Source organism: Chamaea fasciata, unplaced genomic scaffold (genome assembly GCF_029207755.1).
Source record: "Chamaea fasciata isolate MVZ Bird 193981 ecotype frontalis unplaced genomic scaffold, bChaFas1.0.hap1 SCAF_13, whole genome shotgun sequence".
Classification (NCBI taxonomy): Eukaryota; Metazoa; Chordata; class Aves; order Passeriformes; family Sylviidae; genus Chamaea; species Chamaea fasciata.
The window spans coordinates 6943391-6962936 of record NW_027094098.1 but is presented as its reverse complement, the minus strand read 5'-3'; the positions used below and the strand labels follow the sequence as shown (position 1 = coordinate 6962936).

General features: G+C 39.9%; 1 protein-coding gene across 2 annotated transcripts in view; it reads right to left on the bottom strand.

Annotated features, from left to right (window-relative positions):
• Window positions 1-19209, bottom strand: part of CACNA1D (calcium voltage-gated channel subunit alpha1 D) — a 171041-nt gene extending 151832 nt beyond the window's left edge. For both annotated transcript variants that reach the window (XM_066195629.1, XM_066195628.1), the window contains exons 1-3: window positions 19127-19209; window positions 16720-17038; window positions 14154-14259 (exon numbers count right to left, since the gene is read on the bottom strand). In XM_066195629.1, the coding sequence (XP_066051726.1) occupies window positions 14154-14259; window positions 16720-17038; window positions 19127-19163 (462 nt within the window). In that variant the 5' untranslated portion in view covers window positions 19164-19209. The remainder of the gene's footprint in view (window positions 1-14153; window positions 14260-16719; window positions 17039-19126) is intronic.
• Between the last annotated feature and the right edge of the window lie 337 nt (window positions 19210-19546).

The window sequence follows — 19546 nt, the reverse complement described above, 5'->3', positions numbered from 1 at the left end:
AAAGAAAAATATCTACTACAGTGATATAAAAGGATAAAACAGCTTGTTAAAGGAGAAATGGAAAGAGTAACAAAAAAAATTGCAGGTGAGTTGGAGACTACTCCACATCAGAAGGTTTTTTAATAGGCAAGATGTTAGAATATTTGTCTCTGTTGAAGCATCTTTAGAATCAAAATTATAACAATTAAGCACAATGACCAGATTATGTTCTCTCAGAACATTTAAATAAAGTATGCTGGGAATTATTAAGTGTGATGTGAACTGTCTCATCTGAAATCACTGAACACAAAGGCCCTACCTCTGGCTCAAACTTCTTGAGCTGAGGATTAGTGGATCCAGTACTGGGCATTCATTTTGCTCCCTAGACACCTTCTCCTGGCCAGTATTTGAGCCAGGATTGAGGGATTAATCCTACAGGATCAGTAGAGATGCCATAATTTGCTGTTCCTACACTAAAGAAAATCTTGATACAACAAGAGTTGTTTCCAGCATGCCCAAGTTAATTTTGGGGCACATATAATTCCTGACATTTAGCTTCCAAATAATTACAGTGCTTAAGTTATTGATAAAAACAACCTTCTAGATATTTTCAGAGGTGTGAACACTTTTCAAATTTACATAAAACCCATATATGCCGACTAGAAATCTACAGCTCAGAATGAACATATTGCTCTATTATAGGCATATAAACACACAGAGTATTGTAAAATAGAAAAAAAAAAAAAACCTGAGTGCTTTGCTTGTCCCCTTTGAAGGTCTGTGTCTGCCCAAGCTGAAAAGGTCTCCAATCACTATGCACAACTAGGACAGCAGAATACAGGCCAGATTTAGCCCTCCAAACAAAGAATTTCTAAGCATGTCTTGGATTTTTATTTTTTCCTGCAATTTATCCAACAACGAAGGTCACTGCAAACCACAGAGCACACATTTTACTGCTTGGTACAGCTTATACAAAACCACAGCTAGCAACTCTAAGCTAAAATATGTGCCGTTTTTCTCAAGTCACGCAGAGCATGCTTGTATAGATATAGCACCAAATTATCAAGTAATCATCGCCTGTGTCAGTGGAAAATAGAGCAGCATCCAACTATTACTGAAGTTGTGGGAAACCATTCACCAATTTTAACGTCTTTGAAAGTGTTATTATTTTCCTCATCAAAATATCATTGCTTATAAAAATCTTCTGGTATGGGAAGAAAAACTGTATTGGGAAAAGCTTTAGAATAAAATGTGCCAGAATCCAACTATTTTGGTAGAGTGAAGATACACGTAACACATGGCTAACTTACAAATGAGGGAATCAATTCTCATAAATGTTTAGCAACCTAACAGCTACTGACAGAGTAAATTCCATGATGAAGTCATGACATTTATAAAAAAATTAATCCGCTCTGATATTTGCCTCTGATTTTTTGACAAGTTTGCTGTAACATGTACTTATTTTTGGGCTTCCAAAGATGAGTGAATTCTTCAATCAATCAGTTTCTGGGAACCACAGACTTTTGTCTTCAGCCTTTAACCTTAGGAAAGAGTTCACTAGATGCAAGAAAAAGTATCCATAATGGAGTTAATACTACACATGGCAGCATGCTAAGTTAGATAAGCTGCTTCTGATTTTAAAGCAGGTACAGTAGTTAAATTACAAAGCAAGGTACTTAGAAAGGCAGGTTCTGTGTATGATATCTACACTCTAGGCTTGGCTCAAAAAGAATCTACAATCCCTTGAGACTCTACATCCTACTCAAAGTTATAACAATTCTAACATCTAATTAATTACAATCTGAAAGCTGAAAACTTCTCTGCTCTATGGGAGTCAAGTATTTTCATGTGATCATAAGACCACAGCAGTTTATCACTCATTAACTAAGTCATTATATTTTTAGTGCTCGTGGTTATCACCTCTTATCTGCAAGTAAAATGCATTCACTTAAAATATGAGCAGCCATGAAAAAGTGGCATTAAGATGACTCACCCTGCAACTGGGGTTGTCTCAGAGCACCACCTAGTCATTTCTAATCAAGTCAATACACGAAGAGAAATAAATATAAATTGGTCTTTGCGTAAGGACGCACAATTTTAGGATAAAAAAAATTCAGTTTTGTCTTCTAGATAGAATGATAATGATAAGCCCTTTTACCTTCCCTTTCTAAGTCAGGATAAAGGCCTCTAATTACCCCTCTTTAATTTTCAGAGAAATAAATATTCCACCACAGCCTTAAATCTGTAGAGTAACATTCAAATCTGAGGATTCAACTTCAAGGACTTTCTTTCATTCCAGTAGGTCTTTAATATGCACTATTAATGACTGAAGTCACAGCAAGTAAAAACAAGCCAGTATTTGCAGTTTGGCAAATACTTTCTTTTCTGAAATACACGGTCAGAGTTTGATAGGAAACATCCTGAACTGTCTCTTTGAACAGTAAACCATGCACTTGAAACTCACAGACCTTATTACTCATGGTTACTCCCCCAAAGTTTTAGAGGAGAAAGGACAGGATGTGCTGTTACACCCTAAGATTTCCCTCTCTTCACACACTGCAAGGGGGTTTCAAATTGTGCAGCGCAGGAATAACCCACGTTCCGCGGCCCCCTGCTCTGACCCTGTCCTGGAGTTTGTGGTGCTCTGAACGCTGCCTGTCAGCTGAGGAAATGCCTCCTTCAGACAAATGTGAGCCCACGTATCTGCCCTTGCCCAAGAAACCAAAGTATCTCTATTATTAGTGACCTCTCTAATAGCTTAGCAAGGAGCAGGCATCAGCATCCTACTCTGTAATTACACAGACTATAAGTGAGCACACAATGACTATGAAGAGACACCCAAATCCCTTAAGTTCATTGATAGCTGATGAGGTTACCTTTCAGTTCATATCACTCAAGATCTAGTTCTCAGAAGAACAGATAAGCTTCCCACTATTTATCAAGGTTAAAAAGTACATTATTATGTGAAAACATCAACTTAGGGCCTCCGCTACCAGCTTTCTTCCAGTGAAAAATGAGAAAAAATGGAAGAAGGAAATTAATAAACAACTCAGTGGAAAACAGCCTGAGTTCCTGGACCTCTGGCACCTTAATTTGTCCTTCTCACTTGCCAGGGACTTACGCTGAGATTACTGGCTAATAATAGGACAGGCCATATTTCTCAAACACAAACTCTTCAAAATTTCATAGAGAAAACAGGAGTCTGATACAAAATACTTCTGTGTTTTGTGGGATAAAATAGACGCATTCACTTGCATTTTAATAGTTTGAAGATTTAAGTAAGATTTCTGTGGGTTTACACTTTTTCTTCCACAGTCTGCAAAAATGTTGTTTACACAGCCGGTTGAAAAATTTCATAATCTCTTCCAGAGAATAAATCCTCTTCACATGACAAATATCCATATCACAAAAAAAAAAAAAGTGAACTCCAAAGATCCCACATCCAAAGACTGAATTACCTACATGTAAACTTTGCTCTTTACTAGAAGTGAAATTTTTGACTAAGAACATTAGAAGTTTGGTACTTCTGTAAAAGCAAATTCAGTGCCATTTCAGTATTTCACAGCTGTGAAATACAATAGTGAAGGATTTCATGGTTTTAGTAGTATTTTACAAAGTCATATATTAATATAATATTAATATTTATTCTCCATCCCTGCAAGTGTTTAAGGACAGATTGGATGGGGCTCTAAGCAACCTGATCTGCTGCAAGGGGCATGGGGATTAGACCATCTTTAAGGTCCCTTCCTACTTAAGCCAAGATTGTGATTCTATCTTTTAGTGTGATGAAATGCAGAATTTAAACTAACATTTCTGAAGACAGAATCTTGCAATTCAAAAACACCTTCAGTGGTACCATTCCCACCAGTGGGACAGCTCCCATTACTTGTGAACACTGAAGATACCGCTCTTTCTTTTGCCATGTGCAATTTCTGATGAATGGGGTGTGGCTTGCCTTGGTTTCATTGACAGATCACCTGTTCAAGGAATCACAGAACTTCCCAAATAAATATTGGGGGTGCTTTTGCCATCATTATAACAAATAGAGGCTTAACATTAGCATTTCCAGATACACATGAAACACCGTATGGAAGCTTACTGTATCTTCTGAGACATCTAACATTAACTCCCCCAAATTTCCTGTCCTACTGCTGTTTACCTAAATGTCACTGCTTTTGCTGTATCACTATGGGAACAGTGGCTGTTCCTTCTGTTCCCATATTACCACTACCAATCACTTTTTCTTCGCCAAAATTTGCTGCCAAAACACTCTACATACTCAAATTTAAAATATAGCCTCTAAAAACAAAATTCTCCAGAATGCATTCACCAGAACGTCAGCCAAACCATTTCCAGATAAAGGCAAAGTAACTGTTTTAAGAGAAATCCCTAGATATCATTCCACTGTCTATACAAACCCTTTTTACCTTATCTGGATCCTTCACAGCCTCAAATTTACTTTTCCTTTCAACAACCTTTTAAAGCAGAAAGCTATTTTACCGGCAGGAAACTAAAATTCTAAAAAGACAAACATCCTATCCAAGAATATCAAGAAGTTTAGGGCAAACTGAAACATTCAATGCTCACCCCTGAAGTTCTTGGCTAAAATCTTACCTATGTTCTCTATGGTCCTTTATGTTATGGCACCAAATTGTTTGACTTTCTTAGCCCACATAGTTCAGTGCTCCTTTTAAAGGAAACAACCAGTTCTGTAAGCATGAAAATTAATAAAGCCTGATCCCTTCAGCCTGCCATTGTCTGAGTTTTGGGATGACAAGTGGCCTGCATGTGGGGGAAAGAGGGAACACAAAGTTCCTCTCCCTATTGTCAAAAATCATGTTAAAATAACTTGGAAATGTTTGTTTGTGCTTTATTTGGTTGAAATCAGATGCTCCCAGAAGCTGAAGCTAAATAAGCAGCCTATGCATTTTTCATCCACACTGGTACACACTCTCAGCCACGCAGTGCTTAGGGAAAACAGAGATGTGGGAAGCAGTCAATTGTCTTTACTACAGGAGACAAAGTCCTTTATAAAAGTCCCAAGTCTAACCCATGCTGACAGGCCAGATCTGTGCATGCCCAGTCTACCTGGGCTCAATCTGCATTAACTGTGGGTGTTAAGATTGCAAAGCCTCCAGCAAGTTTCCGAGTTCAGGGTAAGGTCTTCTTATAGCATTAGGAATGCAGAAAGCACACGTGCCCGGCTTAAGGTGGGCCTGCACCGACACCCCCGTGACCACACAAACACACAACTGCAGCACTGGCCAGCAAAACAACATGGCCTTGGCCAGAAACATGTTTTACTGACTTTCACTTAGATGAGATTGTTCAGTTATATTTAAGAAAAACTTAAACATTTTAAGTACCATTCAACTTGGTACTAGAATGGAGAAAATCTTTCTGCTCTACACTGTGGCTTGAGAATCAGAGCAGCTGAGGGACCCCAACAGGACCAACAGAGCCAGTCACAGACTTTGTACCTGGAACTATTCATCTCTAGCTTTCAAACTAGGAAGCATCATTTAATACCATGAGACTTGTAGGTACAGTTCAGTTAAACATTGGTCCTTTTTATGACTTATTAATTTAGCTTTTCTGAAGTCAGTCACGTCAAGAGATTTTGAGACTTTTTTTAATAAACATACAAGAGGTACATAATTTTGTTGGTTGCTTTCTTTTTTCCTTTGCCATAGCAGGAAATGCATTATGAGATAAATTACTTGAATTCAAAACTACTAAATATTCTTGTGATGAAGATAAGCATATAATCACTTAAATATCATTTCATGATGAATAACATTTATGCCACACATCAATGGTATGTGTTTTAAAGGATTCTGGATGAATACATTAAAAAAATAAGTAATAGCATCATAATAAATCCAACAGAGTGAAAACTGCACTAACAAAATGTCTGATAAACATAATACAGCTCTGGGGTATTTGCTACTCAGTTCCTTGGAAGGACTGCATTTGTCTGATTAGCTGAGCTGCAGAAGATGCTGTCTTGCTGGAGGCTGCTGCACTCTGCAGCCACTGTCAGCAACCCAGAAAAGTATAATTATCAAACTAATGAACCTTATTAACAAACACTTCTCATACTCATATTCTTATATTGTAAAGATAGTTCCTTCATGCTGAACAAATGTAAGCAGCTCTGTAGGCCCCTTTGTGCCACTGGATCTCCCACATTTTACTGAAATGCTGCCTGGTAGTTCAGCACAACATACAGAAGCTGTCAGGTGTGATTAAATTCAACATATCACCTGGTTTGTATCACATGAGAAAAGGACAGCTAAAACAACTGGGCAAATGAATCTTTCGGCTGAACTATTTCCCTCAAACTAATATTTGATGTATCTTAATTACTGGAGAATTTGCAACAAAAATAAATTTGAAGACTAAATTCTGAGCTTCTGCAGGCTTTTTGTCTACTGTGATCCCTTCACCTTTACCAGCCAACACAGACCATGGCTTGAATTATGTGATTTACCACACTAACAAATAGCAAGATTCAAATCCTTATGAGCATCACCCAAAGGGGGAATTGTACAAGATTGCAAACTGGTAACAGCTCTCTACCCCCTTGAATAATGATCAGTGTGAAAAAAAAATCATAACAGCAACAGACTTAGACACTGCCCAAACTTTTAGCCATGCATCTAAACCAAAAATTTACTTTTAATATTAAAGGGGGGGGGGAGGGGAATCTTGACTCATAACTAAACAAATCCATGTAAATCAATCTGTCTATCATTTCAAAATTTAATCAATCCCTAAAAACATTGAAAAGTCAAATTATGTATCATGGTCAGCTGTGCTGACTTCCTCGAAAATCACTGAATCATGAGCATATATTTCAAATCTTTAAATTTTGTTTCAAATGCTGAAGTCAAGCACCTACATTTCTGAGAAATACCACACTGTTCAATCAAGGCATTCTTCAAAAAAAAAAAAAGGGGGGGAACTCTAAAAGCCCTTCTCTTCATAAAAACACCATGAAAAAAACAATTGCAAGCAGCTAATTTGTTTTACCAAGTGAATTTTATACAATCAGAAAAAACACTCAGTCTCAATCTTTTCTGAAGCAGGCAGTGGGGGGGAAATACAGTGATATTTGATTTGCAATTCATTAAATGAAAACGTTATCACAAATGATTACATAGTGACTAAAAAAAAAAAAAGAACTTCTACCCTAATTAATACTCTCCCACTATCACTATATATTCATTTAACTTTTCTTCGTGGCCCTATTCTTCCAGATGGCCCTGCGAAAGAAAGGTTTTGGTGCACGACAAGGATAAACAAATCTGAGTTCTTTCAAAATGAATGGTAAACCAAATCACACATTCAATTAACAGTGACCAAAACCAGTTTGTCATTAAAGCTCACCAGATTAGAAACTGCATTCCAGTTGATTTAACAGCTACATGAATCTTTTGAAGTACTCAGGGACCAGCTTTCTAAAAGAAAGAACTATTCCAGTTCTGCTCAGATTAAGCAAGCCAAACTTGACCAGCACTTTCAAAAACCATGGATCCCACCTCTGTGGCATTTCAAGACACAGTACTCACACACAAATCATGGTATAAACAAACACAGTTCTCAAAACCTAACATACATCTGCAGTGAACATCTTTTTAAAAGAAAGTAAACGCCCATACTCAGCATAACCTAGAGTTTTAAAATACGGTTTAGAGAAAAAATCGAAGTAATATTTATGGCAACCTGTGTTTGGTGTGGCATTGATACATGGCAACATGGAAAGCTTCTCAATTCTATGGTGTTCATTTTTTGAGTAAAACTTTCAGAAACAACTTTCAGTGTTTCCTTTAGCATAGCGGCTATTGTCAAGGAATAAAACTGTAACTAGTATTTTGTTAGATTCACATACTCAATATTCAAGTAATTCACATGGTTTACATAAAGTCAGTAAACTAGTTTTATCACCAGGATTTTTCATGGGTTTTTTCAGAGTATTTCATTATCTACTTTTACTGTATTCCAACAGTTTGCAAATAAAGTACAAACTTACCCTACTCACCTTAAATGCTCAATTTATATTTTAATTACAGCTATTTTAATACCAAATATAACTACTTTTTCCACTAACCACTCAACTGATACAGTAACTAATATGATTGTTCTATGTTTTTAAATGAACAGGTTTACTTTTATTACAACCAGTCTATACTTAAATATTTCAAAGTCATATCTTCATCGAGCAGGGAGTAAGTGGAAAAGAGAGGGAGGAATCACTGCTCTCCACAGCATAAAGAAACCCAAAAAAACCAGTCTTCTCTACCAGTGCAGCACTACTCTGAGAGACTGACTTTAGGCTATAATAGAAAAAACTCTTTTTGGTGTATGCTCTCTCTCCCCAGGCAATTTGCCAGTAGCGCACTACCAGCAAATCTCTTTAAGGAGAGACAAGCCCTTAGTAGGAATTCCCCACAGGAACAGGCTTGCAACTTTGAACATGGAAAAAACATTTCCTTTCAAATGGGAATGATTAAGTACATCTTTTTGTAAGACCTTCTGGTCTGGACAACTGAGAAGCTCTATTGCATTAAAAAAATAAATGTTTTATAGTGTCATTAGCTGAAATCTGTAGCACCAAACTTCTGATCTTCACATGCCCTTGTACTCCAAACAGACATTTTAGGATCCAGCTACTTCAGCATGGATTAAGTTGTAGGAAGAGGAATAAGGACTTGACTGTGTTATTCCCAAATATCTACAAACCCAAACAATCTTTCCACCAGCTGGAAATTGCCACTCATCCTGGTCATATCTTTCCTTTGGCAATGTCCCTCTTCCTAAACCAGAAAGTGAAATAAAATTTCTGTTTCATTCACAGCTAGAGATGGACTTGACACATGCAATTACATTCACCAGAAAAATTCAAGAGCTATATCACATGACTGAGGTAGTGCAGCACAGACAGTATAGGCCCAGGAACTTACTGCACGATCAAGTGAGAGTAAAACAGTAAGACACAGAATTTTCATCTGTTTTGCAGAGGTGTGCATTACAACACAAAGGAAAAAAAAATAAACTCAAAATCTGCATTGAAAAATCAAATCCATAATAATTAGCTAATGCATATTGCTGAAGTTTTGGGCTGACAGTAATACTAAACAAAAAATTGAAATAGGAAGATAGGGATGAGTACTAAAATACAATATTTTTTAATAATCCCCTTGCAGAATTGTCATCTATTAAGAAATTCTTGCAAATATGCAAAGCTTACTTACTGATGCATTCTATCTCACCTAATAACCATCAAATAACTTTATTACTAATTTTCAGAATGATAAGGCATGTTTTTCTTGTAGTTCTTTTCATGGGTTTTTGAACAAGAAAATACATGTCAGGGTAACAATATACATGAAAAACAGCAAAAAAAAATTATCAAACTATCCCTCAGAGCATTTGCATATAGACAAAAAAAACAACCCAAGTCACCTCATTTTAATGTGTGGGGATGTATATTTTTTTTCCCCTGAAATTGAGCTAATGACTTTCTCACAAACCCCTCCTATTCATACACAGACATGTAAATACATTCCACTGGCTTGAACCAATGCACAACGTAAAATTCCTATGAAATATCAGTTAAAATCCTGTATTTTTGAATCTTCTTCAATTAAACTTAATGATATTTTCTCTTACAACAAATTAATCTGGTATCTTTAGTATGGGTAGCCTGGCTAAGTATGCACAAGTCATTAAAAGGTCTCCACCATGTTTTCCCAAGCAAAGTGAAGTATTTTCAGTAGAGTCCAAATTATCTTGCATCTTTCCTGAAAAGTTTACTTGGGTGACTTTTATGCCAGCTAGCAGAAACATTAGGAGAGCACATTTGCTAAGAATCCAAAGATAGAAAAAAATATCAGAAACACAGTATCAAAAAGTTATTTAGATTGGAATATTTTCTAAGTGAGTGGAAAGAGAGCCAGACCTTAAAGACCCTTGAGTTGAGAAAGAAAACACAGCAAAGACAGTAGATAAACACAGAACTCCTTCTAAGATATAGAATTGAACACTTAGCCATTAAACAAGTATCTTTAGAATTATTTACTAAATGAGATTAAAATTTACAGAATTCTACAACAATATTTTCAGATAATCTCGGTGCAGAGGACAGCTGGGTACAAGGTAAAAACCAACAACCTTTTCAATGGATGGATTAATTAGTCATGTGATATCAGAACTGAATGAGTCATCGAGTTGCTAATGAGATAAGGACAGGAAGCCTGACACCTCTAAGTCAAGAGTTCAACCGGTTCTTCTCAGAGTACTCTCCTGCTGTGCCCTAGATTGAAGGCACAACACTGGCTTTCCTCCTGCTGAAGGGACTCAAAGAGCCACGTAAAGCTACTTACAGAGGAAATCTTTGCCTGAAAGTAGGACACAAACATTACCTTTCTGTAGCAGTGTCCCCCACTACAGCTGTCCCAGTCCCAGCCCTGGGATAAAGAAGAGGCATCCAGGCCCATCAGCACCTGCCCTGCTCTGCAAGCACAGGCTGGAGACAACCTTCAGCACAGAGCATCACTCACATGGTTCCCCATACACAGTGGTACTCAGGCAAGGCTGAAGGATCCTGTTATCAGGGGCACAGAGATTTTACTGAATGTTGGGGCCCTTTGTGCACTAGAGGCAAACTCTTTACTCATGGGACTTTGCCAATTTGCTGTAATTTATACAGCTGGGTCTCCTACCCCCTGACTGCTGTCAATCTCAAGTAGAACAGTGTAACCACACAAACCTTGGGGGTCTAATCACAAGAAATGCAGTGTAACCAAAGATGGAACTCAGATTTCAGGGGCGTCATTTTTAGCAACTCTGGATGAATGTATGCCTTCTTATTGTTCATATTTACTTATTTAAAAAGGAAAGAAAAAGAATAACCAACAATGCCTTGACCACAGCCAAAATCCAGACTTGTATTGTGCTGGTCGCTTGCACATGATAAAGAAAGAAGCCCAGTGCAAGTCAGGGCAATAGGAAAGGCAGCAGGAGGCAAAGCACAGAACAGAACATGGGACAGCAGGATGACACCAGGAAGACAAACTGAGGTGGGGGAAGGAGATAGAGAAAAGCATGCTGCACAAGAGGACAAACAGAAGAGAAAACACAGAGGGAAGCCATAGGGTAGAGGCAAAAGATAACAAGAAAGAAGTGAGTGGGAAGTTAAAGACAAAAGACGTGAAGGGAAATAACATACCACAGATGAGGGAAAAAAAAAGGAAAAGACAGAAACAAAAATAAGATATATATACAGAAAGCCCTTTCTGCTAGACTGCTTCTTATCTAACTCAGACAAGAAACACTTCCAAAAAGAAGAGCTCAATCAAGCATGGAAAGTTCAGATCACCTGAGACTTCTGAAGGCAGATGAAAGAAGCTACCTTAAAATATGAAGCAGGATTTCATCCTGAAGTATGTTGCCCCTGCTCTGCTGTAACAGAAATCTTCTCAGTTCAATAAATAACTTCCCCATCTATCTGGAGAAGAACAGGGCCCACTTGTGTCAGTACACGCAATGATTGGGGACTAATTATTAATGAAGTAGAATCCAGGCTTAAGTTCATCACTCTGTACTGCAGTCTGTGCACATGCACATACATCCTTGCACCGAAGCTGCCACTGCAAACTTTCCAAGTCATAAAGGATGAACACTTGGACTGCGCAAATTCTCACATATGTACCTTCTCATGAGCCCAACCAAAAATGGAAAAGTTTACATTTATAGTTCCCATGTACCAGTGTTCCACTGGTTTTTGTTCTCATACCATTGCTTCTTCGTTCTGAGGCTGATTACAAATTATGTCTATTTTGTATTCACAGAAAAACCCCACACATATAAATATTTCATTTTTCTGTTTACAAATTCAAAAAAAAAATGAGCCAGTTCAGCTAGCTGATGGAAAGCAAATCATCTATCCAATTCAATGTAGCAACATTGAGAGAACCAAGCTAGATATAATATCCATATGCAAACTATAATTTATGAAGCTGAACTTGAATTAAAGCCAGAGTGGGGCAGTCTCTGAGCAAGACCAGAGTTCAGGGCTCAGATCAGGCACCCATGCCATGCATGTCTGCATGCAGGAAGCCAAAACCCTGCCAAACCTATAAGGTTCAATAATGATTAAGATTTGGTCTGTTCACAAACCAGACAAAAGATCTGAACATTATTAACAGAATAATCCCTACTCCCACTGTAAGACAGTCCTCTCCCCAAAACAAGCACCTCAAGCAGCAGGAAACACAGAATCCAGCAAGTTCCCAAGCAAACCTGAAGATTTCTAACTCAGCTCTTTTACTCTATTCCCTCATAGTGCACTTGAATCCACACTAACCAAGGAAAATTGTCAGTGAAATACCAGAGGAGAGACATGAACCCAGACCACTGGTTAACATATTTCATGATGGAGAACCTCAGTCATAGCCAATGCTCCTCATTCCAGAACTATTTATTTTATTAGATTGAACATACAGGATGTGTCAGTGTGCTCCTTTATTGAGTTTAAATCTGTCCCAGCAGCTCAAAGTACATTGCCAGTATAAATTCTGCTCATTGAGTAAACGTAGTGGAATGAATCAACTTCAGGATAAATAGGATGCAAATTTAAATGAGAATTTGAGATAATTTAAATGGGCAAGTAAACTTTATATACATATAATTTGAGGAGTTCAAGAACCCTTCTACTTGAAACAGATAAGGATCAAGAATCTCTTACTAAGAGGAAAAAAAAAAAAAAACAGGACACAAATTATTCTTCCTTAGACTAGCCTAGCCACATTAGATTTAAAAAAAAATCATCAGGAATGAAATATCCATTGTCTTTCTAAATACAAGCATACTGTAGAATTGAAATTGGGTCAGAAACATCAGACAATAACCTAACAAAACTAATGCTAGAAATATTTTTCAAAATTACTAGCCTCTGGCACAAGTAACTATCTTTTTCATGTAATGCTTTCTGAAATTAGTTATTAGCAGATCTCAGGGTGGATTGACAGCTATGGAGATTTGTGCCCTGAATTTCTCAGGGGAAAAAAAAGTCTGTTGGTTGGCTGGATACACAGCTGCATAACTCTCTTTACAGTGACCTGAATTATTCCACCTTTCATCAGCAATTTTTATTGTCCATATTTACTTAATTGCAATTCAAAAAATAACAAATGGGTCATCGACACAAAATAATTACACACCACAAATTATGCAAACAGGTTCATAAAATAGAAGACCTCACATTAACCCAAATTTTCCAGGTAAATGAATCCAAAATTATCTACTTCTTGGTATCCAGTTCTTTATTTCATGAACTTCCTTTCCCATCCAAAGGGTCACATGCAGATTATGAGTGCACAAGACTACTCAACTCCACTATTTCAAGATGGAGTTTAAAATAAACAACAAAATCATCATAATGTAATTTGATATTGCCCTTGAGTGATAGCCTTTGTAAATTTTAAAGAATTAAAAAAAATAGTTTCCATTTTATCTTTTCAAGCACAAGCATAGTATACTATTTTAATCAAAGAAATACATCTCTACACACCACTTACTGCAACACCATCCCTTTTTTAAAAGATCATTTATACCAGCAGTGACCGTTTTGAAAATTCACATTGATGTTCCTATCACTTTAAAATATGTTAATGTCAAATTTCCCATCATCCTCTCATAAAAATTAAAATACCCAGTAAAATAAACAGCTGAATAACACCATTAAAAACCGCAAACAGAGTAGACAAGTACACTAGGAAAGGCAGTAAACCTTCAAGTCTGAAACAAGTGTCAGAAAGAGTAACAGCTAGCAAACATTTGTAATCAATATAAGCAATAGAAACAAAAACTAAAGTTTTTACCCCACACAAATATATGGACACACAAAGCATAATATTAATGCAAATTTCTCTCCAAAGAATTTTACTGGTCAAAAAACTCATTTTGAACACATGACTAAGCAACACTTAATACTGGGTGGGGGGAGGAGGAGGCAGGGAACCACAAAGCAATTCCATATACATTTTGCATATCACTATATATCAATTTCTTTTACTGAAATGACCTATATTTAATGCAGTGTCAAATACTAGTTAGTCATGTTAAAAGCATAGCAAACAAACATAAAATAAAAATTCCAAAGTACTTACCAAATTATGATTAGTTGAATTAGAATCATCTTCTGGGAATGGGATGTAAACAGCTAAGGCCACACAATTGGCAAAAATAGACAGTAGTATAAATATGTCAAATGGTCTGGAAAATCTTGTTAAGGAACTCATGACTTATGAGTATCTACAAACTTTTAAGTCTAGTTCTCCTTTCAGTATCAACAATGGTAAAACAAGCCTTTGCTTTAAGGCAATCTTTTGACTGATAACTCTGACAAACACTCCATCACCTTTAGTTATAGCACTATATATATACCATATTATTTTCCATCACAATGATCCTTCAACGTCCTCTTCCTTTTGAAAAGAGTGAAAATTATTACTCATGCTGTCACAGAGCACTTTATATTAAATTCCAAAGATGAATGTAATTATTCACTCTTAAATCAACATGTGGGTCACCATAATGGGCAAGAAATAATCATAGAGCTGTTCTGTCCTCATATGTAGGTCTCATTAATATACATTTGTCCAAAGGAGGAAAATCATTGGAACTATAGTCCATAGTAGGATATGAGAAAGATTCCCAGAAAAACCATAACTATTCTCTTCTAGGAGAACTAGAAAGCTGCACAATCGACACAGGAAAATTCTGAGCCACTCCATGTCTCTGACAGTTGTATTTCTGAATCCTGGCTTTGGCCAGGAGAGATGAAAGTTTAGGTGAGTTGAGTAGAAAACAGAGTATCATGGCTGGCTTGGCAGCCACACAAAGAGAGCCTGCAGACTTCCACACTGACAACAGCATGGACTGCACCACTGCTTTCTGTACTAGCGCTGGACAACAGCAGTGGGAACCGGGAGATACCTTCTGTCTTCCAGAAAAAAATGTCCTCCTTTTCTTAAAATTCATGCATATGAAGTTCATCCTTCAGTTTGTCACTGATTTTCCTTTCTCATGCGGTATTTTACTATTCCTAGTGACCAGAAACATGGAGGTACTGAGATGAAGTACCAGTGGAACTAGCTGTGGAAGTTTGGAAATGAAGTACTTTGAACCTCAGCTACAATTTTTGGCAACCTTTCCTGTATTTGATGCACAACTTCTGCGTATGTTTCCATAAGAGTCCCATAAAGTACTGGGGTAAGAGTACTAAATATATTGAAAAGCATATTTTTGCCAGTTTAAAAAGTTCCCTGGGAAAAAAAAAATAGGAAAAGTCCTACAAAGCCCATATGTCCTATAAGATTGTGTTAAGTTTTGATTGCTGGGCTATTAAAAGTCTGTCACCTTGAGGGCCACATTTATGTCTAAAAAGCAGCTCAACATCAACAGCTGCTACAATACGTACAAAATAAAGTTACAACTGCATTTTCCAGATTGGAGGGAGCAATTGATACCATCACAAGACTGACAACCTTGTTTTATGATGTGGTGCTGCTGGGACAAATTCTCACTGAGTTATTCCACTCCAGATCCATAGTAATTTCATTTACCTGACCTTAGCCAAGGAGAGGCCAATTTACTGAAATTAGTTGGACTTCTACCAGTTTAAATGAAAGAAGAAGCCATTTCACTATCTTTAATTTGCAATTGAATTTTGTTCAAAGAACTGAGAAACACCAACCCTATAAATGAGTAACAGCTCTTATTGCCAGGTTGGCTGCTCTGTTTATAGTAACAAATTGAGTTTTACTTCAGTAATCTACTGTCTTGAACAGCTGTTTCCCATTACAGGGATGTTGCCATGGCTAATAGGCTAACATTTTTTTCCTTGTACCTCAGCAAAACTATTTTCTGTTTCAAACCTTTTCTTGGTAATTAAATAATACACCAAACCAACACACTATCTGTTCTGCCAGAGAAATGCGCATGTTTCCACATCATAACCAGTGAACTAAAGGAAAAGCCACCCTTCCCATCACACAGGTCATCATGAACACAAGGCAGCATCTCTGATCTCCCATCTCTATATACATGCTTCCACATATGTTTGGTGGCAGACAAAGGTTGCGCAAGCTCAGAAGATTATTGTATTTCTGACACTTGTGTGTACTTAGAACATGTCCTTGGCTTAAGTAAAAATCTTCCCTACTTTTGGTACTGGGAAAAACAATCTTTTTAAAAAGATTTCTACATCTGACTCATTTGCCCTAATGGCAATACCCCAAATTGCAATATGGAAGATACAGGTTTGACATCTTTGGCCATCTCCCTAACACTAGATGGCTAAATACATTCCCATCCATTCTTCCTTATTTGGAAAGGCAAAAAATGCAATGCAGAGATTTGCTGGAATATAATGCTAGCTTGAAAATGTTCCCCCAACATCTCCCAGAAAAAAGGAACAGCTATGAGCTCTCCTCTGACTATGAGCTACCTACTTCAGTAAATGACATTCTGTGTCAACATGACACAAGAGACTATCTTTAATAGCATCTGAAGCCAAATTAACTCTCATTGACATTAATGACAGTTACCCACAGATACAAGTGATGCAACACGTAAGTTGTGATGCTCTAAGAGATCCTGTAAAACAATTCCCTTTATACGACCAGAAAATGTAAGAAAAACATTTAAAAAGCAAACTGCAACAAAGGATACTTCCATTCTACTAGACTAATGCAGGCTCTTCGTATTGGATTGTTGAGGGATAAACAGAAAAGGGCACGGGGTGGCCGACTATTGGACGTGTTACCCTGTTTTTTGCTCTTGGCATATTGCTGGCGTTTTCTTTGGGACAGAGATCCTACAGGCTGGGCTGTGGTGGTACTCATGTTTTGGGCAGCCTTTGCTTGTCTAGCAGCATCGATTGCAGCTTGCCAAGATAGAACAGTTTGCTTGGATGGTGCTGAACTGTTTGACTGAATAGCTGGTCCGTCACCAGGGAGAGGAATCCTGGTGCTACTTGCATAGTTCACCTCTGTGGGACAAAAGAAAAGAGCACTCAGTTATAACTGTTTTACACTAAAATGGGTCTAATCCAAAAAGGTTGTTTTAAGACCTCATGGCAGTGTGATGTTTCCATTACACATACAGATACATATGCAGACACTAGTGCTGTGGTATATGAAATTGAACAGTAGAAAACATACTCGGGAATCAGCTTTAAAACTTCAGGATTGATGTAAATATTGAGACACAAACACTTCTCATTTTGATACTTTCTGTTACAATGTCATTTTCTAACTGGATGGAAGCCTTCCTTTCCTCGTGTTTATTCAGGAAAACAGACCTACCCCTTAAGATCGTTTGCTGTAGCACCTTGGCATTTACTACTCTCTCAATTTATTTTGGTCGAAAGAATAGTTGTTTAAAATTCTAACACGTTGTTCAATTAAGAATAAGCAGCAAGGTAGAGGGGGAAGTCCTGTAAGCAAGTTAAATCTTGCCCTGCTTTGCATTCTCAAAGAAAAATGCGTGGATGCCTCCCACAAGCGAAGATCCAATACTGTCTGCGATAAACACGTTCATAAAGCTCTGCTATCTTTCACACTAGGAATCCATTGTAAAAGAATAAGCTTTGGTACTGTAAAAGGATGGTGTTTGGTTTTGCTTCTTCACGAGAATTTAAAAAATAAACTGTGCCTTCCAAATAATAATCGAGTGCTCTTTATGCAGATGACAGCAAAGAGGCAAAACACCACCTCCTCGCAAGGATCCTTCCTCGCGAGCTCTTTGACTAGCGCAACAGTCTACTCCTACATGCACCTGTAGGAAGGAGAGGCTCCTGAGTGCGATTCAAAACTTGATGCCTGGGTGGGGAAAAAAATGGAGGAAAGGCACAATATACGTGCTGGGAATTCGGGCTGGCAAGAGAGATGACTGTGAAACGGCTTTGCCCAGGCAGGGGAGGAAAAATCGCCCCTCGTCAAGCAGCGGAGAGGCAGGGAAAGCACAGCCCTCCTGCTCCAGGCGGGGGGCACAGACCACGGGAGCGCCGCGAACGCACGCGGACGAGGCCGGCACCGGCCCCCGCTCCGGGGGCGCGGGAGCCCCAAGATGGCTCCCCGGGATGGCGGCGGGGGGTGGGGGGGTCCCGGCGGGGCCCCCACCGACCTGCCGCGGGGAGCGGCACCGGCGCGGCGAGCGCTGGCCAGCGGCGGCACATCAACAGCTGGGTGACACGGTGGGCAGAGCCGCCGCGGGGACAAAGGTGGCACATCTACCTCCAACATTTTCCCAAAGCATCCCTGCTTCCCCTCCCGCCCCCTCTTTTTTTTTTTCTTTTTTTTTTTTTTCTCCCCCACATATAAAAGCAATGGCACAGCCATCTCCCCCGCCTTCCGCCTGCCCTTCGGGATGCCATGAAACGTGGCTCGGCGCAAATAAACCACCCACCTACCCATCTATCTATGTAGCCATGGTCTTTTTAAATGGATGCTTGAAAGGGAAACAAAGCCCGGGTGACTGCGTTCCTCGGGGGCAACACTAACTTGCTGCTGATTGAGGAGGGAGGGATCATTTATAAACAACAGCGGGGGCCGTAGCAGCGCCGGTGCCCGTCGGCGGAGCCCCGCGTCTCGCCCCCGTGCGCCCCGCCGGGCAGGGGCCGAGCGCGTCGCGCCCGCCGCCCTGCCCTCGGCCCCGCCGCCCTGCCCTCGGCCCCGCCGCCCTCCCGCCCGGCGCGGGGCAGCCCCCGGGAGCAGCAGCTCCGGGCAGGTTCAGCCCCCGTTACAACGGATGAGGCAAACGCAGCCCCAGCCGCGTCCTCCCGCAGCTGATCTTAATGGCCCCAGGACAAGGGACAGACGCGCATAAATCCACTCGCACGTTGGTCACACGCCGAGGGCAGCACCTTGTCCCGCCTTCGTCTCATCCCCTGCCCTTCCCGGTCCCTCCTCGAACACAGCCGCTCATTCCTTTCCCATCCCAAACCGACCCCATCCTCAACCCCTTCCCTAATCCCCCCAATCCCCGACTCCCAAATCCCTCCTAAATCCTCCCCCGCCCCCTCCCTCCCCTCAGCCCCAAGCACGCCGCTGCCCTTGGTGGGAGCCCCGGCTCTTACCTTCAGGGTGCTGCTCGGGCTGCTGCTGCTGGTGCATTTTTCTCACTTTCTCCAGCGTGTGAGAGGAAAATGGAAAAACAGAAAAGGGCAGAGACGCCCCCCAACCCCACCCCGAGCCAGGTGCGCGCTGCCCCTGCGCCACCCGCTACCCGACCCCCATTGTAGTGACTAGAGACGTGCGAGGGGCTGCTGCTGCTCCTCCTCCTCCTCCTGCCGCTGCTGCTTCGCCGCTGCCAAATCCCTCAGAGTTTGGGCCAACATGACACTCACATCCGGGTGACACGGGATCTCTCCATCCCTAGCAACCCGGCTGCTGCCGCCGCCGCCGGCTCCTCGGTCCCCTCTTGCGCTGCTGCCTGCTCCCCGGTCCCCCTCCTCCCGCCGCCGCCTGCTCCGCCTCGGCCCCCTCCTCCCGCCGCC